Source organism: Kogia breviceps, chromosome 1 (assembly GCF_026419965.1).
Source record: "Kogia breviceps isolate mKogBre1 chromosome 1, mKogBre1 haplotype 1, whole genome shotgun sequence".
Lineage (NCBI taxonomy): Eukaryota > Metazoa > Chordata > Mammalia > Artiodactyla > Physeteridae > Kogia > Kogia breviceps.
The window spans coordinates 189,732,005-189,751,867 of NC_081310.1; the positions used below are offsets into that span (position 1 = coordinate 189,732,005).

The window sequence follows — 19,863 nt, forward strand, 5'->3', positions numbered from 1 at the left end:
TGAGGGCAGAGCTGGGGGGAGAGGAGGTCCCTGGGCACAGAGTAGCTGCCTTGGGGATGATGGCCCAGGCCCTATCACCTTACCACTCTGGCCTCGGGTCAAAATTCCTGTCCGATTCAGCTCCGCATGGCAGCCAGAGGGATTTGCCTAAAGCACGCATCGTGTCATTGCCATGTTTCAAGGTCCTTCCCAGGCTTTCCTGTGACCTTAAGATAAAGCCAAAAGTCCTCTTCATGACTTATACAATAAGGCATTGTGTGACATGGCCATGGCCAGGCCAGACTCTCCCCATCCCCGGCCCTGGCCAGCTGGAACTCACCAGGCCTTGCATGTGTACTTCCCTCTATCAGGAATGCTCTTTCATCTTCCCCTCCCTATGTCCAGCCCACCCTCCTGGTGTCACCTTGGACACCCAGCTCCATCCCGTTATTCTGCGTGGCAGCCCTGCTTCCCCTCCTCTGGGCCCCCAGGGTCCTGGCTCAGCGGCCCCTCCAGAGCTTCCGTATTTGAGGATCTTAGACACAGTCATCTACTTGGATGGCTTCGGGGGGGCCATCCAAGTAGGTGATCACAGGGCACCCTCCTGCTCCCGCCCTCCCACTCCCTCAAGGCCACAGGCTGTACTATGGCTGCCTGTTTTCACATCTCAGACCACCTGGTACCCGGTACAGCCTGACACACAGTGGTTCACGGAATAATGTCCACTCTGTGCCCTGGGTTCCTTCATTTGCTATCTGGCTGGAGGACCTTGCACCATCCCTGTCCCTCTCGGAGTCTCCTCGGCTAATTAGAACCCTGCTTTGATTTGCAGACTCTGAAGTTCTGGACAACATGAAGGGGTATGAATGAATGTATGCTTGTGACACATTGCAGAGGTCTTTAAAGTGTGATATCAAATAGCATGTACAGTCAGAAGCCTGTTTTTACAAAAAGTTAACTATATACAGGCATAGAAAATAATTACCATCTACTAGGACTTGAGTCTGTAGTCCTAATGCACTAAGCATTTTGCTGTGTATCAGCTGGTTATTCCTTACAACCCTGTGGGCTGGGTATTGCTAGTATCTCCTATACAGAGGTAGAAACTGAGGCCCAGAGAGGTCCCCAAGCTACTGAGGGGCTGAGCTGGACTTGACCTCAGGTTTGCCAAGTCCAGAGGTCATGCATGCTCTTCACTGCCAGGCTGGTCGATGCCTCTGTGCAAATTGAGGATAATAATAGCTCCCAGCTCTTAGGGTTATTGGGAGGATTAAATGAGCTAAGAGGTGTGAAGCCCTTAGAGCAGCTCTTGGCCCAGCCTAGGGCTCAGTAAGCGCAGTCACCCACAGCAGCAGCAGACTGCCTCTGCGTGGGCCCTGTGACATCACACGCCAAAGTGTTCACAACGTTCATCTCTAGCCCTGGGGTCATGGGAGACCTTTTTTAAAATTATTTTTCCAAAATGATCAGGTAGGGGAATTCTCTGGCAGTCCAGTGGTTAAGACTTCGTCCTTCCACTGCAGCGGGCACAGGTTCAATCCCTGGTCGGGGAACTAAGATCTCACAAGCTGAGCGGAGAGGCCAAAAAAAAAAGAAAATGATCAGGTATTACTTGTGTATTTCTTCCTTTTTAAATTCTTGCATGTATGATGCCATCAGTGAACTTGAGGACAAGGTAGGACCGTGAATTATCTGGGTCATCTCCCCGGTGCCCCCAAGGCCTGGAACAGCGAGAGACAGCTCAGACGAGCTTCTCCCAGCCCAGCTTCTCCAGCCACTTGCTTGCCAGGAGCCAGACTGAGTTGGGGGTGTGAGGTGCAGGTCGGTGCCAGAACTGGCCCGAGCTAAGCCCGCCTTTTGCTGGCCTTCCCCAAAAAGCACAATGAGATGCCTCTTGGCTCTTCCGGGCCCCAGGGGAGCAGCCGTGATGGCTGAGACCTCCGGCCCTGATCCACCAACAGCTGTGACCACTTCAGCTATTTTAAACCCTTGGGCACCCGGAGGCTCCCATCCCACCAACCAGGCGCTGTGACCCAACACTGCAGGCCCTGAGCCAGGGACAGGAGCCCTGAGCATGTATCAGCAGGGTCTGGGTGGGATTTCTCTTTTTAAGAAGAGGGAGTTTCATTTCTTGAGCGTTCGCCTGTGCCAGAGACTGTGCTAGTGTTTTCCGTACATTGTCTCATGTCATGTCATCCTTACATCTGGGCGGAGAGATCACTTCGTTCACAGATGAGGAAAATGAGGCTCCAGATGGCAGGCTGGGTGAATTGTCCAGGTTCCACAAAGGCGGGGCTGGGATTAGAACTTGGGATTCACCTTCTGCCAGTTAAGAGACAACACTCCTTCCCTGCTCTTACCCGCTTTGCCCCTGCCGTCCACCCCCAACCCTCCCACCACACCCCTGCATGTTCCTATCCTGGCTCTGCTGCTCTTAGGCGCTATGAGATCAGACGGAGGGTGAATTCTTGAACCTTTTGGCGGCTCGCTTTCTTCATCTGTAAAGTGGTGGGGTTATTGGGAGGGTATAATGATCTAATTCCAATGCATGAAAAGTGCCGCTGGAACAGCACCTGGCACGCAGAAAGAACGCATTAAGGGCTCACGGTTATTCGCTCTCTCCTGGCAATCACCACCTCTGCCTGATGTTATCGCTCCCCTGCTCCTGGGATGACCTGCCCAGGCCCCGGTCGGGGTGCGGAGCTTCTCCCCCCACCCGGGGCCCCAGCGGGCGAAATGAGGGTGCTGTGTTCTGTGATGTCCAGGAAGGTGGGGCCCCTGGCATACGCCCCGTATCTGCCACATAGTAGGGACTCAAAAGTAATTCTGGTAGGGGGAAGCCGGGACAAGAGTCCACCTCAGAGGCCTCGAAGTCAGCTCTGTGCTGCACAAGTTTTTTCCCTCTTTGGCAGGTGGTCACCCTGACTCCTGACTGGACGGTGCACTCAGCGGCCGCGGGAGCCTATCAAAAGCTACCAGCGTCTCCCTGGGTCTGTGCACCTCGAGGACAGATGCCCCCCCGAGCCCGATTCAGGCCTTCCTCCTTCCCCACCCACATTCCTCCTAGGTGCCGGCTACCCAGGAACAGCTGGGGTCTTGGCTATCTCCTAATTTGGGCTGCCTCGAGGAGGCCGCTGGGGTCAGGAGTCTGGGCGTGTCTCAGCCCTGAGCCCTCGCGAGCCCCGCCCCCTCTTATTCAGATGCACCTGTCCCAAGGTTCCCATCCCCCTAGCAGACCGACCCCGCTTCCCAAACACGCATCCCCTCCAGCCTGCCACGTCCTTCTTAGAACCTCTGCCCTGTCAGGAACACCTCAGTTCCTTCCCCTTCCACCAAGGACCACTCAGTCTTATGTGAATTATCTCAACAGGCCCTGGCTTGGCTTCAGAGCTGGAAGGGTCTGGGATTCGGTGGGGGCTGCTTCAGGCCCCCACTGGGTGTCGCTCTGAACCTCAGCCTCCACGAGACGCAAACTGACCTCTGCGGGGGCACCGTCCTTTGCCCAGTGGCCCGGGCCAGAGCGGCGCCCCCTCACTATCCCTCCACTGGAACATCAATATTTCAGTCCACCAACAATGGTCAGATCAATCCCCTCCTCTCCAGCACCCTCAGCAGCCCCAGTAGGGGTCTTCATGGACCCTGCCCAGGGGCACCTCCAACCAGGGCAGCCAGATGGCCTCCTTCACTCCCACCGGCAACCATTCCTCGCTGAGGAAGCCGTGCCAAGGCTCCCGTCGCCACCCACCAGTGCCTTGGCTTGGCATTCTGGCCCTGCAGGCTGTTGAGTTCCCCACTCCCACCCCTCCCCACTTTCCCTCTGTAATACTGATCTGATTGTTGGGGGGCTAAGGGAGAGAGGGGGCAGGTTGCATCTGGCTTTCCGTTTGGTCAGGAAGCTCCCTCTCCTCCTTTCCCCTTAGTTTGCAAACCCCTCCTTTAAGAAGGCTCAGGTCCGGGACCCTGGGCTGGTTTAGCGCATCCACTCGCTCTGGGCCGCCGCCTCCTGTCCCCGCCCCTATGACAGCCCTACATTGGCATTATCTGCCCCGCAGGGCCGGGGGGGCGCCCGGAGGGGTGGCTGGCCCTGTGTCCTGGCGCCAGCCAGCTGGGGGCCCACTGAAAGTATGTTGAATGAAAGAACGAGCAAATCAACCAGTGAAAGGAGGAAATTGGCAACTGCTGACATCACCCAGACCATGGGGGTGGGAGGGGGGAGGGCTGGGGTGGACCAGGGGTTGGGGGGGCTGGGGGGCCTGGGGGTGGGGCGGGGCCCCGCGGGAAGAGTTGTGCAGGGCCCCGCGGGAAGAGTTGTGGAGGGCGTGGCCACGCTTGATGGACGGGCCCACAGCCCACTGCGAGAGGAGGCCGACGGGCCGCTCCGCCCACCGGCGGCAGGATAAAGGCGGAGCGCGGGGGCCGCGGCGCTTGCGGACTGCTGGAGGGGTCACCTGAAGTAGGTGCTCCAGGCGCACCCAGACGAGAGAGGACGGGCACGGGTCCGGGCACTACGGGGAGGATGCTGCGCGAGCGGACGGTGCGGCTGCAGTACGGGAGCCGCGTGGAGGCGGTGTACGTGCTGGGCACGCACCTCTGGACCGACGTCTACAGGTGAGCCGGGCCACCGCGCCGGCCCAAGACCCCCTCCGACTCCGGGATCGGCCCGAACTCTAGGCCCAAGAAATCCTGAGACCCTCGCTAGACTCGGGGACACGGACAGCCTGCCTCCAGCTCGAGTCGTCCCTCATCCGACGCCCCCGCGCCCAGAAATCCTAAGAACCTTGCCCAGAAACCTGACAGCCCCCAAACTTTGTGTCAACCTCCCCGGAATCCGGAGACCCTCCCTGACACAGCCCCAGCACCCTTACTACTCCTTTCCAGGCGCCAGCCCCTTCACCAGAGTCTTCCCACCTCTCCAGCCCGTCTCCCAGGACGACCTCAGCACCCGCTCAGCTTCCCCAGCATCCTCTCCTCTTTCCCTTCCCCGCTCTCCCCTCAGCACCTCCCTTACGCCCTCAGGCCCTCCTGGCTCACCACCCGCCTCAGCCCAGCCCCTCCCTCCACTCCCAGATCAGCTGAGCTTCCTCCAGGATTTGGCAGGGGCTGGAGCAGGGCCAGGGGGGAGCTGCCCAAGGGCAGAATCTGGCCCTAGGGGTTGCCTAGGCCCCAGCTTTGCCCTGTGGGGGCTGCTGGTGGTTGCCTGTCGCCAGGCACTGGCCATGAGCTCCCTGTCCCCAGATGCCTTCCCCTGACTTCACCCTGGGGTCGGGGAGGGACCTTGTTCCCCCAGACCGAGGGTGTGGATGTGGAGTCTTTGTCAGAGGCGCTGTCCTGTTCAGGATGCTGTTCCCCCTGGCCCTGTTCTCCTGTCCATGAACTCTGGTGGGGTGCAGGATTTCTGAGACAGCAGGACCTGGGCTGGGGGAATTGAAGTCAGGGCCCCCCTGCTACCCCCAGCCCCCAGGAAGCAGCCAAGTTCAGTGACCCATCTCCCCACCCTGCCTGGGGCAGGTCTTGCGAAGGTGTGGCTGGTGTGCATGAAGGGGTGGAGATTCCAGGGTGGGATCCTGCAGCCCTCTGTTCCAAGCATTTGAAATGTTCCCCATTGCTAGCATGGGAGGGGTCAGTGCTGAGAGGAGGGAGCATGCAGGACCCAGGGGTAGGGACCCCATGCTGATACCCTTGGGCAGGTCCCCTGAACCTCTCTGTGACTTGAGCTAAGCTGGAAGTGCCAAAGTGGCTTACTGCTCCCAAATCATTCTGTCATCTGGAGCGCCCTGCCTCTCTCAGGCCCCACCCCTGCCAAACCCCATCCCTGTGTCTTCCACACATCCTCCCCAGCCCATTCTCTCTGTCACCTCCAGTGGCCCTTGGCAGCCCGGCTGGCCGGTCTCTAGCCTCCTTCTCATCAGGCACTGGTCTTCCCTGAGAGCAAAGGGCCCGGTCACCGTGCAGACCAGGGACCCTCTCCACTCATTGGCCCCTGGCTTCAGTTGTCCACATGTAAACCTCAGCGGTGGTTTCTGAAGTTCATAACACAAAAGTGGAGTGTGGAGCTTCCCTGGTGGCGCAGTGGTTGAGAATCCACCTGCGATGCAGGGGACACAGGTTCGTGCCCCAGTTTGGGAAGATCCCACATGCCGTGGAGCGGCTGGGCCCGTGAGCCATGGCCACTGAGCCTGCGCGTCCGGAGCCTGTGCTCCGCAGCGGGAGAGGCCACAACAGTGAGAGGCCCGCGTATCGCAAAAAAAAAAAAAAAAAAAAAAAAGTGGATTGTGGTCCAGGCCTCAGTGGCCTGGGAGCGCTCCCCTCCCTTCTCCACCCCCCAAGTCCTAACTAGGCACTGCCAGGGAGTGGGACAGGAGCCAGGACGCTCAGGTCTCTAAGCCTCAGCTGTCACCATACCCGCCTGTTTGTTCACTGGGGCACTTTTAGTGCAGCCTGAAAGGCTGGCATGGTGCCTCCATTGAGGGGTGGGGAGTAAAGAAGGGGTTCAGGCTCAGGCTCCCTGCCCACCCTCTGTCCTGGCAGAGAGAGGTCCAGCCCGCGTAGGGGCAGGAAGCAGGGGAGATGTGGACTCTGGCAGGGGGCAGACGTGTGACGATCCCCTTTGTCCTTTCTCAAGAAACCAGCCGCAGCCCCAGCGACCCTCACCTCCCATCTGCACTTTACCTAAGACTCTCCACCACCCCCAAGAGAAGCAGTACAGTCTAGACCAGTGCTGTCCAGTGGAAATAGAATGCAAGCCACAAATAGAGCCACATGTGTAATTTTTAATTTTCTAGTAGCCACATTTTTACGGTTAAAATAAGCAGGTAAAATTAGTTATAATAATATATATTTTATTTAACCTCATATATCCCCAATATTAGCATTTCAATATGGAATCAATATAAAAATTATTAATGAGCTAGTTTACATCCTCTTTTTCTTGCTAAATGTTTGAAATTCAATGTATGTTTTATATTTACAGCACATCTCTATGCGGACTAACCGCATTTCAGGCGCTCGATAGCCACAGGAAGCTGGTGGCCACTGTATGTGCTGAACAGCGCAGGTCTAGAGCAGGGCTTCTTAACCTCGGCACTGCCTCATTTGGGGCTGGATAATTCTTTGTCGCCAGGGGCTGTCCTGTGCATTGTAAGATGTTTAGCAGCATCCCTGGCTTCTAACCCCTGGATGCCAGTAGCAACTCCCCAGTTGTGACAATGCCAGCAGTCCCTGGCAGGCCAAGTCACCTCCAGTTGAGAACCACTGGTCTAGTGGACAGAAGCCCCTTCTGAAACTAAGGAGACTGGGCCATTGTTACTCCCGATAGCTGTAATGGTAAGCGTGACTGTCAGTATTAATAGCAGGAGATATTAGTGAGCACTTACAGACCAAATGCATTATCTCCTCTCTTCCTCTCCACAGACCTTGGAGGCTGTGCTAGGATCACCCCATGTTGTAGATGAGGAAAGTGAGGCTCAGAGAGGTGAAGCCATTTGCCTGATGTCACACAGGACTCAGGTCTAGTTCCGTGTGGGTCAGAACTCAGGCTCTGAATCTCCACTCCAGCCTGTGCGACCCTAAAACTAGCAGGTTGAACTGGGTGCACCTCTCAGCATGTGTCCCTCCCACCCTCCACCCAGGCCATGAGCCCACTGCCCCCAGAGACGTCACCTACTTCCAGCTGACCCTCCACTTCCCACTGAGCCACCCAGACACAGGTCCTGACCCAAGACCCCATGTGATGCCCCCAGGGGCTCCAATCTCCAAGGAGACGCCAAGGGACAAGGTCTGGTGGACCCTGGGCCCAGTTAGTGAGGGAGTGGTGTCTTGACCCCTCACTCCTGAGTCACAAAGGCAAGTGAACAGATCTCAACACCCACCCCTTTTCCCAAGGGCTCTGGGCCGCCTTTCCTGAAATGTACAAACGACCTCCTTCCCCTGAAATGTACAAACGACCTCCTTCCCCTCCAGACGCTGCGCAGCAGGGGCCTCGCCTGCCCCTTCCTCAGCAGGCCCGAAGGGTCACCCTCCGTCTCCCAGCAAAACTGGTCCTTTGGGGATGATGACCTGACCCAGCCACGTTCTGAGTTCTGGCTATAAATAGTTGCGCAGAAAAAAGGAAGTAGAATTTTTTTTTTTCCTAGAGATTTACTTGGCGATCATCATTAAAGATACTTGCTGTTTCCTTCTACCACCCCGAAGTGTACTTATCTTAGGTCTGGCACATGTACGCCTTGTCCGCACAATCTTCCCTGAGGGTCCCTTTAGCTGGCAGCCGTTTCCCCACTGGGGCTGGCCTGGGTCCCCATCTGATTCTGGCTTGGAGTTGGAGAGAGGGCACTGAGTGAGCGGCACCCCCATGTCGGCTTCACCCTCCCCGCTCACCTCGGCCAGACAACCCCAGAGCCCGGAGGGACTGGAGAAGGGGCAGCCTCGGACCTGACTCTCCCACAGACTAGGCCGTGCAGACGGCTTCTCCTATCCCTGCCTGGTTCATGCATCTGTCCAGGGGCGTGAGAGTTTTCAGTTGGGCAGGTGTCCCATTCTCCCTGGTGGAGAGAGGTCAGGACCCGTACCCTGAGGTCTGCAGGAGCTTCAGAGCAGAGATGATTGTATCAACTATCTCTTGCCTCTCCAGGGCTTTCTCCTGCTTGCATTTGACCTCATGATGAACCCATGAGGTAGGAAGTAGGGGTGATCCTGTGCCCCTTTCTCTGAGATACCCTAAGGCAGAGGCTAACCAGCCATTTCGCCCGGCAGGCTCTTGCCCATCTCTCTCTGGCAGAAGATAGGAAAGGGGTACCAGGGCAGGAGTTCCTAGACGTCAGCATAGCAAAATGCTGGAAAAACAGGGTATGGGGCAGTTACCTATCCTGCCTTGGAGGAGAGCCTGCCGAATCTAAATTCATCCTCAACTCACTCAGACCCCCCCTCTCTGTCTCACGTTTGGTCAGAGCGTTTTAGAAGGTATCCTTAGGCAAAGGCCAGGGAGGGTCAACACTCCAGTCTGAAACGACGAGGACTTAGAGCGCCAGGCCCCACCTCACTGACCCCATCTCCTGCTGACTCCCCTGCGCGCATTCCACTCCGGCCACGTTGGTTTTGTGGATGCTCTTGGCCCGTGAATGCACCCCCCCTCATCCCCACCTCAGGGCCTCTGCAGGCGCTGTTCCCTCTGCCTGGAGCATTGTCCCCCAGACCTCTGCGAGCCTGGCAAGTCTCAGCTCACGTGACCTCCTCCAAGCAGCTTTCTTGACTGCCGCCCATTTTGTAGTGCCCAACCCAAAGCCCCAGTCACTCCCTACCTCATGACTATTGTTTTTATCTTTGCAGATCTTATTATTTACTTAATATTACTAGCTAACTTATTCTGTACCAGGCAGCCTTCTGGGCACCTTGCACACGCATCTCACATGTACTTAATAATTTACATGTGTTTAAACCTCACAACAACTTTATGAGCTAGGTACTATTTGGGGGGAAACTGAGGTAAGGGATGTTTGTCCAAGATGGCACAGCTGGTAAATGGTGGTGGCATGGAGACCAGGCCCTTGACCGCTCTGCTGGACCGCCTTCTAGGACTCGTGTTTTAGGCACGTCCTCTCCCTGCTCATGGTCTACCTTGTTCCTGTGAACTTCCTGCCCTCAAGTCACTGAAGGGCTCCTTGGCTGGGTGAATGGATGGATGGCTGTGTCCAGGGATGCATGTGGACTGGCCTATCGTTGGCCTGTCACTGGGCTCTCCACCCCCAGCCTCAAGGGATGGATACCGTTGGATGGGCCAGTGGACGGTCAAGGGCATGTGGCCGAGTTTGGCCAGAGCAGCACTTGCTGCTGAGAGAATGACAGCAGGTGGCATTCAGGCCAGGTCAGGTGGCCCCATAAATTAGAACAACACCCAGAGCCCTCGACTCTAAAAAGAAAGCCCTGCCAGGAGCTGCTCCAGGGCCTGGGCGTCAGGCTGGCTCCCGGGGAGTGGCAGGGTTCTAAGGAGCACCTGGCACCCTGCAGTTCGAGCCCACAGCCCCCTGCGCGGCTGGGGTCCCTGAGAGCCTTCCCTCCCTACTCGCGGGGCCTGAGCACAGCGGCAGGGGCTCAGCCCAGTGCCCACCCCCAGCTGGACAGGCACGCCTGTTCGACTCTGGGGGAGGCCAGTTTTCGGACATAGCTCTGTGCTGCCCAGCCGGGCCCGACCCCATGCCTGGGGCTTTGACTGGCCCAAGCCTGCTTATCCTGGTCACTCACCCAAGAGCCCAGGGCAGGAAGCCAGCCTTTGGTCTCCCGTCTCTGGACCTCTGACCCCCACATGCAAAATAAGTAGGGGGCTTCTCATTTGATCCTCTCCTGAGCCAGGCCTGACGGTCCCCCTCCCCCGCCAGGTGTCCCTACCTGGAGGACCTTTAAGGAGGACTGTAACCTCTGGATCCTCTCCCAGGAAGGGAGCAACCAGGCCCGGAGCTCAGAGCACTTGAGTTTACCCCACACCCTACCCATCTCAGTCTGTCCCTGAGACTCAGAGCAAGTGCTTGCCCTCTGTGGGCCTCAACATTCTCATCTGTAAAATGGGATGACATTAATACAGGCGTCGTGGGGTTATCCAAAGGATGGACTGAGGTCACGTGGGCCAAGGGCTTGAACCAGTGCCTGGTACATAATACTCTGTAAGGGGTTATCAGGAATTAGTATTGGGTTTATTATAATATTATTAAAACAAATAATAATGAACTATGGCCTCAGAAAGTTTATAACGTTCATGGGAGAGAAATGTTGAACAAGTGTTAAGTGTTGTTTGAAGCACCAGCAAAGGGAGGGAGAGATGAGTCCTGGCTGATAGGATCAGGGAAGACTTCCTAGAGGAGGTGGCAACCTAGCTGAAGGGTGGACAGGGGTTCGCAGTGTGACCAGGACAGGCCATTCAGAAGCAAGTGTACCTGGCAAGAAAGTTGGGACACGTGGGGGCAGAAAGGGCATAGTTGCTGTAGCCTGGAGTGTAAGACTAGAGGGCGGGTACATTTAAACTGGGGCTTTGAATGCCAGGCTCAGGTGTTAAACTTTGTCCTGCAGGCAGGAGGGAGTCATTGAAGGTGTCTGCGGAGGGAGTGACCATAGATTAGATTGTTTCTTCCCTCAGGAGAGGGAACTTGGGCAGCTGGAGGCACCAGTGCCTAGTGAGAGAGGGTGCTGAGCTTACCAGGCACAGAAGAAGGCTGGCTGAAGACAAAAGTCATGTTACGTCTTCACCCATCCCTGTCCAGACCAGCTACCCACCCCAGGCCTCCGGCCACCACCACACCAGGCGGCTCCTGGAGGGTGCTCGCCATGGGGTTGCACGCCAGGTTGGCACCCACAAACCCCCTCAGATTCCTGCAAAGACCCAAGGACAGGGTGTTACACCCAGGCTGCCAGGAGCTGGGCTTACTGTGGAGTAAGCCCCACTGGTGTTAACAAGGCCTGGGGCAGGCGGACAAGCTGGGAGAGCCAGGTGCCAGCAAGCAGCAGGCACGTCCTGCCCTCGAGTCCCAGGCTGAGTGAACATCCCAGCCCTGCGAGGCCAAGCTGGTGACCCTCTCCACTGACTGAGCAAAGACCAGAGAGGCTGACTGGCTCCCTAGAGGCCACACAGCATTTGTGGGGCTGAGCAGATATTACGTCACAACACCCAGAATTCTCTTGGGCCAGGCGCAGTGAACATCCCTCTTCTATCAATACATCTGACACTACTTTCCAGTCTTGCTCAACGTTCCTTTAGTTGCCTCCTGAATCCATTGCCCACCCTGCACCCTGGTGGATCTGTCTGCAGTGCAAAAATGATCACGTCTCCCCTGCTCAGAAGCCTCGGTGCCCACAGGAGAATGGCCAGCTCCTTGCCATGATCTGGGTCCTCTCCCCCGACCCCTCTCCCTCCCCTCTGCTCCCAAACTCCAGCCACATTTACCTCCTTCCAGATTGTTGAACATGCTGGACTAACTTCCACCTCAGGCCATCACCCAAGCTGTCCTCGCTGCTTGGAAGTCCCTGCTCCTCATCCTCTCCTCACTTTGTCCAAATTCAGCGGTTCTCACACTGGTCCCGGACCAGCAGCAGCAGCATCACCTGGGAGATTGTTAGCAACGCACTTTCCTCCCACTGTATATGTGTATCAAATCATCCTGTCATACACTTTTTTTTTTTTTTTTTTTTTTTTTTTTGCGTTACGCTGGCCTCTCACTGCTGTGGCCTCTCCCGTTGCGGAGCACAGGCTCCGGACGCGCAGGCCCAGCGGCCATGGCTCACGGGCCCAGCCGCTCCGCGGCACGTGGGATCTTCCCGGACCGGGGCACGAACCCGCGTCCCCTGCATCGGCAGGCGGACTCTCAACCGTTGCGCCACCGGGGAAGTCCTGTCATACACTTTAAATACATACAATTCTATTTGTCAGTTTTTCCTCAGTAAAGTTCAGGGGGGAAAGAGAAATGCAGTTTCTCAGCCCCCCCACCATCTGCTGAATCAGAAACTGGGGGTAGCCCAACAACCTGTATTTTAACAGTCTCTTCAGGTGTTGCCGATGCAACTCGAATTTAAGAACCACTGATTTAACTAATTCTTAACTATCGTTTAGAGTGTAAAATTTAAACCTCCACTCAAACGTGCCACTTCCTCCGGGAATCCTTTCTCGACCTGCAGGCCAGGGCTTCATGGAACCCCATACTTCTCCCTTAGAGCAATTTTCACAGCTGTAATCACATAATTGTGTAATCCCTCTAAAGTCTTTCTCTTCCACTGGAACATTTGCTCCATGGGCCCTGGGAACATATTATCTTTTTTGCTTTACCCCCCCCAGGACCTAGTATACACCTGGCACATAGTAAGTGCTCAATAAATACATGTTGAGTGAATGAATGACCACATAAGCAAGTCCCCTCTTCCAGCCCTTCCTGCAGCAAACATTTACTTACCATGTGTCTGTGCTACGCCAGGTGCTGAAACAAAAGAAAATCCTATCTCTACCTTCAAGGAGATAAACTGCCACAAGGGGGAATAAACATGGATGGAGACAAATCAACTGAGTCCTCAGAGAGGGATGGGCAGTTGCCAGGCAGAGAAGTCAGGGGAAAGTACTACAGGTAGAAGGAACAGCATATGCAAAATGCATGGAGAGATGAAACCATGCAGGGAGTTGAGAGGGTGGGAGGAGTTGCAGGAAGTGCTGGAGGCTAAATGCCGCTGGGCGAATACCAGGCTACAGAGTTTGGATTTATTGTTTGGTAGACACTGAAGAGCCATCGGGTATTTTCAAGAAGGCAAGTAACCTGATGTCTTTCTTTTTTTTTAAATCACTCTGGTAATACAGTTTGGGAAACCAAGAAGGGTGGGTCCATGCATTCATTTATTCCCAAAATATATATTGAGCATGGTCACGTCCTGGGAACTGGGCTATGGGGGGCAGTGCAGATGTGGTCCTAGCCTGTCCTTCCATCTACATATCTCTAGCCTCTTTCCCATGAGCAGGAGGTCATGGCCACCACCATCCCTGCTCTACTTCCCTCCGTAACTTCCTAGGCCCCTCCCTGCAGCCTCCAGGGACAATCAAGGTGGCCGCAGCCCCTGGCTCTTGGGTTTCTGCAGGGAACTCGGAGAGGTTCTTCCTGGGGAGGGAGGGAGGCAGCCAGCAGGAGCCACGGGGGACAATAGATGCCTTTGTTGCTTCTGCCAGGGCGGCTGGAAGAATAGCTGTTTGCTCAGCTCAGAGCAGGACTGGTGCTGGGCTGGGAGGGTGTGTGAGGCCCCAGAGCTCCAGTGTGGGTGGGGCGTTAACCCCCGAGCCTCTGCGGCCTCCTCTAGTTTCTAACTGGCTCAGAGGAATGAGGGTGGCAGGAAGCATCACTATTGTCAGAATCTTGTCAGAATCGGGGCCCTAAAGATTATCCTGCCCTGTGAGTTTATGAAGCAATTTTTTCTAAACAGAGTTGTATGCAGAAACCCATTATATAAGACAAGATGAAATAATGTGGCTCTGCTTAAAGGGGGGTTGGGGGTCTGGCAGAGAGACCCCCAGCTTTTCAGCACCTCCTCCCTACCCCTTCGTCCAGGCCTGCCCCCTCTGCGCTCCCCGGACTCCAGCCACCTCTGACCTGGTCCCACTCTCTCATTTTACACTTGATGAAATTGAGAGAGGACGAACACCTTGCCCAAGGCCACCAGCACGTTGATGGCCAAACCCAGGACTTGCATTAGGGGGATGTTTCCGAGATCTGAGCCTACAACTGCCCAGCCCCCCGTAATTTTTACCAAAAGCATATTCTACCTCTGGTACCATTAACTTAAAAATTTTCTTTAAACCAACTCTTATTTTTGTTATAACTTTAAGTAGAGATCTTATATGATTACCATAAATGCCCAACCTTTATCAATTGCCATAAAAGATAATACATTTAATAAATACCTAAGTCTTCTTTTAAATTGTGCATCCATGTGCCACCTAAAAGCATCTCACATGGGTACCCACACCTCCTTTTGGGATTTGCTGCCTGGAGCTTCTAAAAGGTTCACCTCTGTCCTGCTCAGCTCCACCCTCTTTGCTGAGTACCTGTGAGGTGCCAGCCCTGTGCTAGGCCCTGGAGGAGACCAGACCCTGCCCTTGGGGGCTTACAATCCAGAGGAGGACAGACACCCAGTGGTAACACCATGAGGCAAAATGCAGGCACCACCCCCACCCCGTCCCCGCCGAAGAATGAGAGACAGGAGGGATGGGCGGGCGTCCTGCATCTTATGGGTCGGCAAGTGGACACTCAGAAGGTGCGAGGGACACACCCAAGACCCCCTCGGCAAGTCAGCGGCAAAATTGGGCTTGAACCCATATCTTTTGCACATGTGCTCCCAATCCAGGGTTTCTACCCAGACTCTCTGCCTCTCCTAATGATGGATGTGAATGGAGGGCAGCAGACCACAGCCAGCAAGTGTCCCCATGATGGGCTGAGGAGTTTAGAAGGGGAAAGACCAGAGACCGAGTGGTTCTGGAGCTGCCTTTACAAGCTCCTGTCCCAGCCCTGGACACAGGCTGCCCGACCATTGCCCCGTGGTCTCTCCTGCCAGTGCCCGAGACCACTGGTCTTTGCCAGTATCTCCCACAGTCTATGGCCTGGATCGAAGAGACCCTGCCTGGGGGCCTCTGCAAACTCACACTCAGGGCCTTGGCCATCCCATCCCAGGGCTCTAAGCACCAGCGTGCGTTGCTGCACATCTAGACCAGTGGTTCTCAAAGTGCGGCCCCCGGACCAGCGGCACCAGCAGTTCCTGGACACGTGGTAGAAACGCAAACTCCCAGGCCTCACTCCAGACCTCCTGAATTTCCGAAATGCTGAGAAGGGGCCAGGCAATCCACGTTTCGACAAGCCCTCCAGGTAATGCTTTTGCTGTCACTGCCGCTGTTCCTCAGCTTTGGGAACCACTGGCCTCAAGCTCTCATTCAACCCTGGTCACTGTTTACAACTTCAGCTGCCCCTCAGGCATGACAGCCAAACTCTCTGGGAATGGGATCCACAAATCTGTAGCCTTCGAAAAAGTGAAGATTTAGGGCTTCCCTGGTGGCGCAGTGGTTGAGAATCTGCCTGCCGATGCAGGGGACACGGGTTCGTGCCCCGGTCCAGGAAGATCCCACATGCCGCGGAGCGGCTGGGCCCGTGAGCCATGGCCGCTGAGCCTGCGCGTCCGCAACGGGAGAGGCCACAACAGCGAGAGGCCCGCGTACCACAAAAACCAAAAAAAAAAAAAAAAAAAAAAAAAAAGAAAAAGTGAAGATTTAAACAGCACCCCCTGATGATTCTGATGCCCGATCACAGTGGCGAACTCTTCGGGAGCCCAGGAACACCAGACCTTCAAAATAGCAGTTGTGCCTTTGAGGCAGACCCCTGTACCTGTATCTTAGTCCCAAATCCCATGAGAATCCACCTAAATCCCTCTGAGCCCTTTTCACCTTTAGGAACCTTCAGACCAGGGGCTGGAGATTTAGCAAAACTGTCAGCCCTGGGTACCTTCCTCCTCTATCTCCCTGTCTTTCCTGTTATCTCCCCTTAAGCCAGTGTCCTAATCTGCTTGAGCTGCCTAAACAAAATGCCACAGGCTCAGTGGCTTGAAAACAAAAATTTATTTCTCAGAGTTCTGGAGGCTGGAAGTCTGAGATCAGGGTACCAGCATGGTTGGGTTCTGGTGAGGACTCGCTTCCTGGCTTGCAGCCAGCCGCCTTCTGGCTGTGGGCTCACATGGCCCTTCCTCGGTGCACGAGAGATCGCTCTCTCTCCCTCTCCTCCCTCTGCCTCTTCTTACAAGGTGACCAATCCTATCAGATTAGGACCTTACTCTCATGACTTCATTTAACCTTAATTATCTTCTAAAGCCCTATCTTCACCTACAATCAGCTTGGGAGTTAGGGCTTCAACATCTGAATTTGGGAAGACTCAAACATTCCGTCTATAGCAAGCAGCTCAAACCAGTTAGTTTTCTGCCCTGAAATCTTGATGGCTTTTCAAGAATTCCAAAGTTATTTCCCTTTCAATAGAAAACCACTCCAGAACCCCAAGGAATGACTCTCAGAGAGAATTCCAAGCTGTGGAAGCTGTGACAGAAAGTAGGGGTCTTTGTGAAAGACCCAGCCCACGCTTGCCCCTTGAAGACCCGAGTTCCAGGCTTCTTCTCTGTGCAAACCCAGCGCTTTGACACCTGCCTCCTCACCATCAGCCGAGGTCTCCTGGCCTTCAGCTCAGACGCTGGACAGGGGTTGGGAGACAGGGTTCTAGGCCTGGCACTGTCTTTGGAGCAAACTCATTCCTCTGTCTGAGCCTCAGACCTCCACCCATACACTATCAGCTGGCTCCCAAGCTGGTTGCCTGTCAGAAACACGAGGAAGCGTGTTAAGAATTCAGATCCCCAGGCCCCGCCCTGGAACATTCTGACTCAGTGGGTACAATATTGGCCCAAGGAATCGGTAATGTTTTTTTTTGAGGCCAAAAGATGTTTTAATTAGAGTACAGTGATTTTTTTTAGAAATTAAAGTACAGTCAATTTACTATGTTTCAGGTGGACAGCAAAGTGATTCAGTTATATCCATTATATATACACATATATGTGTATATATAGTTTTTTTCAGATTCTTTTCCATTATACGTTATTACAAGATATTGAATATAGTTCCCTGTGCTATACAGTAAGTCCTTGTTTGTTTATTTTACATGTAGTCCTGTGTAGTGGTTAATCCCAAATTCCTAATTTATCCCTTCCCCCACTTAAGGCATCTGTATTTTTTTTTTTTTTTTTTTTTTGCGGTACGCGGGCCTCTCACTCTCGCGGCCTCTCCCATTGCGGAGCACAGGCTCCGGACACGCAGGCCCAGCGGCCATGGCTCACGGGCCCAGCCGCTCCGCGGCACGTGGGATCCTCCCGGACCGGGGCACGAACCCGCGCGCCCCGCATCAGCAGGCGGACTCTCAACCACTGCGCCACCAGGGAAGCCCAAGGCATCTGTATTTTTAACAAGTACCCTCTTCACTACCAGGTGATTACAGTACAGCTGGGTCCCTAGGGACACCAGGCAGCCTGGGAGTGTCCTTGCAGCCTCGTCCCTCCAGGAATCTTCTCCTGAAGCCCCTTGTCCCACCTGCCCAGGGATCCCCTCGACCGCCCTCCTCTCTCCCTACAGCGCGGCCCCAGCCGGGGCCCAGACCTTCAGCCTGAAGCACTCGGAGCGCGTGCAGGTGGAGGTGGTGCACGACAGGCAGCCTGAGGAGGTGACGGCCAACGGCAAGCAGCGCTGGCCTCTCTCGCCCAGCACCACGCTGCGGCTCACCATGAGCCAGGCGAGCGCCGAGGCCAGCAGCGACAAGGTACCGTGGCCGGGGAGGCGCCCCTGCGAGGGCCGCGGGAACTGGGGACCGACGGTGCTGGCATCAAGACAGGCTGGACCAGCGCTATCGATTGAAGCAGCATGCGGGCCGCACGCGTCATCTTATGTTTTCTAAGAACCACATTAAAAGAGCAAAAAGACACAGGGGGGTCTTAATTTTGATAATATTTTTTCCTTAACTCCATCATCAAAATATTATCATTTCAACATGATATCAATGTAAAAAAATTAACAAGCTAGCTTACATTCTTTTTTCACATCAAGTCTAAATCTGCTGTGCATGTCACACCTGTAGCACATCTCACTTCGGACTTGCTACATTTCAAGTGCTCAGTAAACATCCGAAGGTAGTGGCTATGGTATTAGACAGCCGGTTGTTAGATCGTAGAATGATGACTTCATGGCAGGTTAAAATCGTGTGCTGCTGAATGACAAACTATTAGAATCATTGGAAGTTACAGCCACAAACATCCTTGGTCTCATCATGTATCAGACGGGGTGCTGAGCACCCAAGCAGCAAAATGATTTGCCCAAGTGCTGGAGCCGAGACCAGACTCTCTCTTCCCTACGTTCTCTAATTGTGAACTTCACTGTGTGCCCCAGGTCAGTGATGGCGCTAGGCGTTATCCAGTAAGGGCAACCTAAGCCCCCTCGTTGCTTGGCAGCAGCTAGACACACACCAAGGCAGATGTGGGGCCCCCACAAGCAGCAGAATGTACCAGGGGGCAGGTCGGCACCCTGGATGCACTCTGAGAAAGGGGAGTCCCCTATCTAGCTGGATAATCTGAGAGAAACAGCCCACCAACCCAGGAGTGCTTCCTGGAGGAGAGGGTTCAGATGTTTAGAGAGGCTTGACAGGCTGTGAGGTGTGAGGGAGGGAGGTGGTCCATTTCAGATCTTCCTGCCTGTGATCTGTGATCTCTGCTCTTCTCTCTCTCCCAATGTGTCCCTCCCTGTCAAGGTCACCGTGAACTACTATGAGGAGGAGGGGATCACCCCCATCAACCAGGCTGGGCTCTTCCTCACAGCCATTGGTGAGTTGACGTGGCTATGGCCTGGGTGCCTTTGTTCCCCAGGGGCTGGCATTGCTGCTCTTCTAAGCGACACTTGGGCTGTTTTCAGTGCTGCCGACCTGGCACTCGGAGCTTCCTCTGAATAATGCAGGCCCGAAAACTGATGCCACACGTGCCCAGGCCCTTCTGTCCTGGGCTGGGGGTGCTGCAGGAGGAGGCATGCCTTGGTCTGCCAGCGACTCACCCCAATGTCAGGGTCCCCATTGCAGGCTTTGGGGGCCATGGAGGAGAAAGAGCAAAGTCTGTTCCTCTCCCTCCTCTCCCCTGCAGCCTGGAGAAGAGCTTGCCTCTCATAGTGAGGGGAATGGCCTGTCTACAAAACCTGTGCTGTCCTCAACAATCCAAGCTACACACTTGCCTTTGCCAGACCCAGCCCAGGGACACAAAGATGCAGCCTGGGTCCTTAACTCACCTAGTCCAAGCCCTTCATTTGATTCACAGGGACGCTGAGGCCCAGAGAGGTTAGGGAACTTGTTCAAATTCACACAGCAACTCAGTGGCAGGTTGGGTCCAGAACTCAGGATCATTCCCCTCCTGGGTTCTTTCCATTTGCAATGCACTCCCCTGCCCTGGATGCCAGGGCACATAGGTTATGGTCTTCTGAAGCTTCATTCACTCGACTCCTCTGCAGTGGAGGTATTACTTTTCTAAATTTTAAATCAGATAATGTTTAAGCCAGGGGGACATTTCAGTGAGTCATTTTGTCCATCCAGCTTCAGTTTCACATGGATAGAGTGGCCACATGTCAGGGGGAGGGAACTGCCAGTTACTGAGAGTCAACTATGTGCTGAGTGCTTTAAAAATAACAATGTCTATTTTCCGAACACCTGCTCTGAGTCCGGGACTTTGGTAAAGAGCTGGCATTTATTGAGCACCTACATACAGTGTGCCAGGCCCTAGTACTAAGTGGTTTACTGTCATGATCTCAATCTATTCTTACATCTATTC

The 19,863-nt window shown here is 54.7% G+C and overlaps 1 protein-coding gene across 1 annotated transcript in view; it reads left to right on the plus strand.

Moving 5' to 3' along the window:
* Positions 1 to 4,398: 4,398 nt before the first annotated feature.
* Positions 4,399 to 19,863, plus strand: part of PADI2 (peptidyl arginine deiminase 2) — a 47,419-nt gene continuing 31,954 nt past the window's right edge. The window contains exons 1-3 of the mRNA XM_059073937.2: positions 4,399 to 4,587; positions 17,639 to 17,822; positions 18,804 to 18,876. Coding sequence (XP_058929920.1) covers positions 4,496 to 4,587; positions 17,639 to 17,822; positions 18,804 to 18,876 — 349 coding nt within the window. The 5' untranslated portion in view covers positions 4,399 to 4,495. The remainder of the gene's footprint in view (positions 4,588 to 17,638; positions 17,823 to 18,803; positions 18,877 to 19,863) is intronic.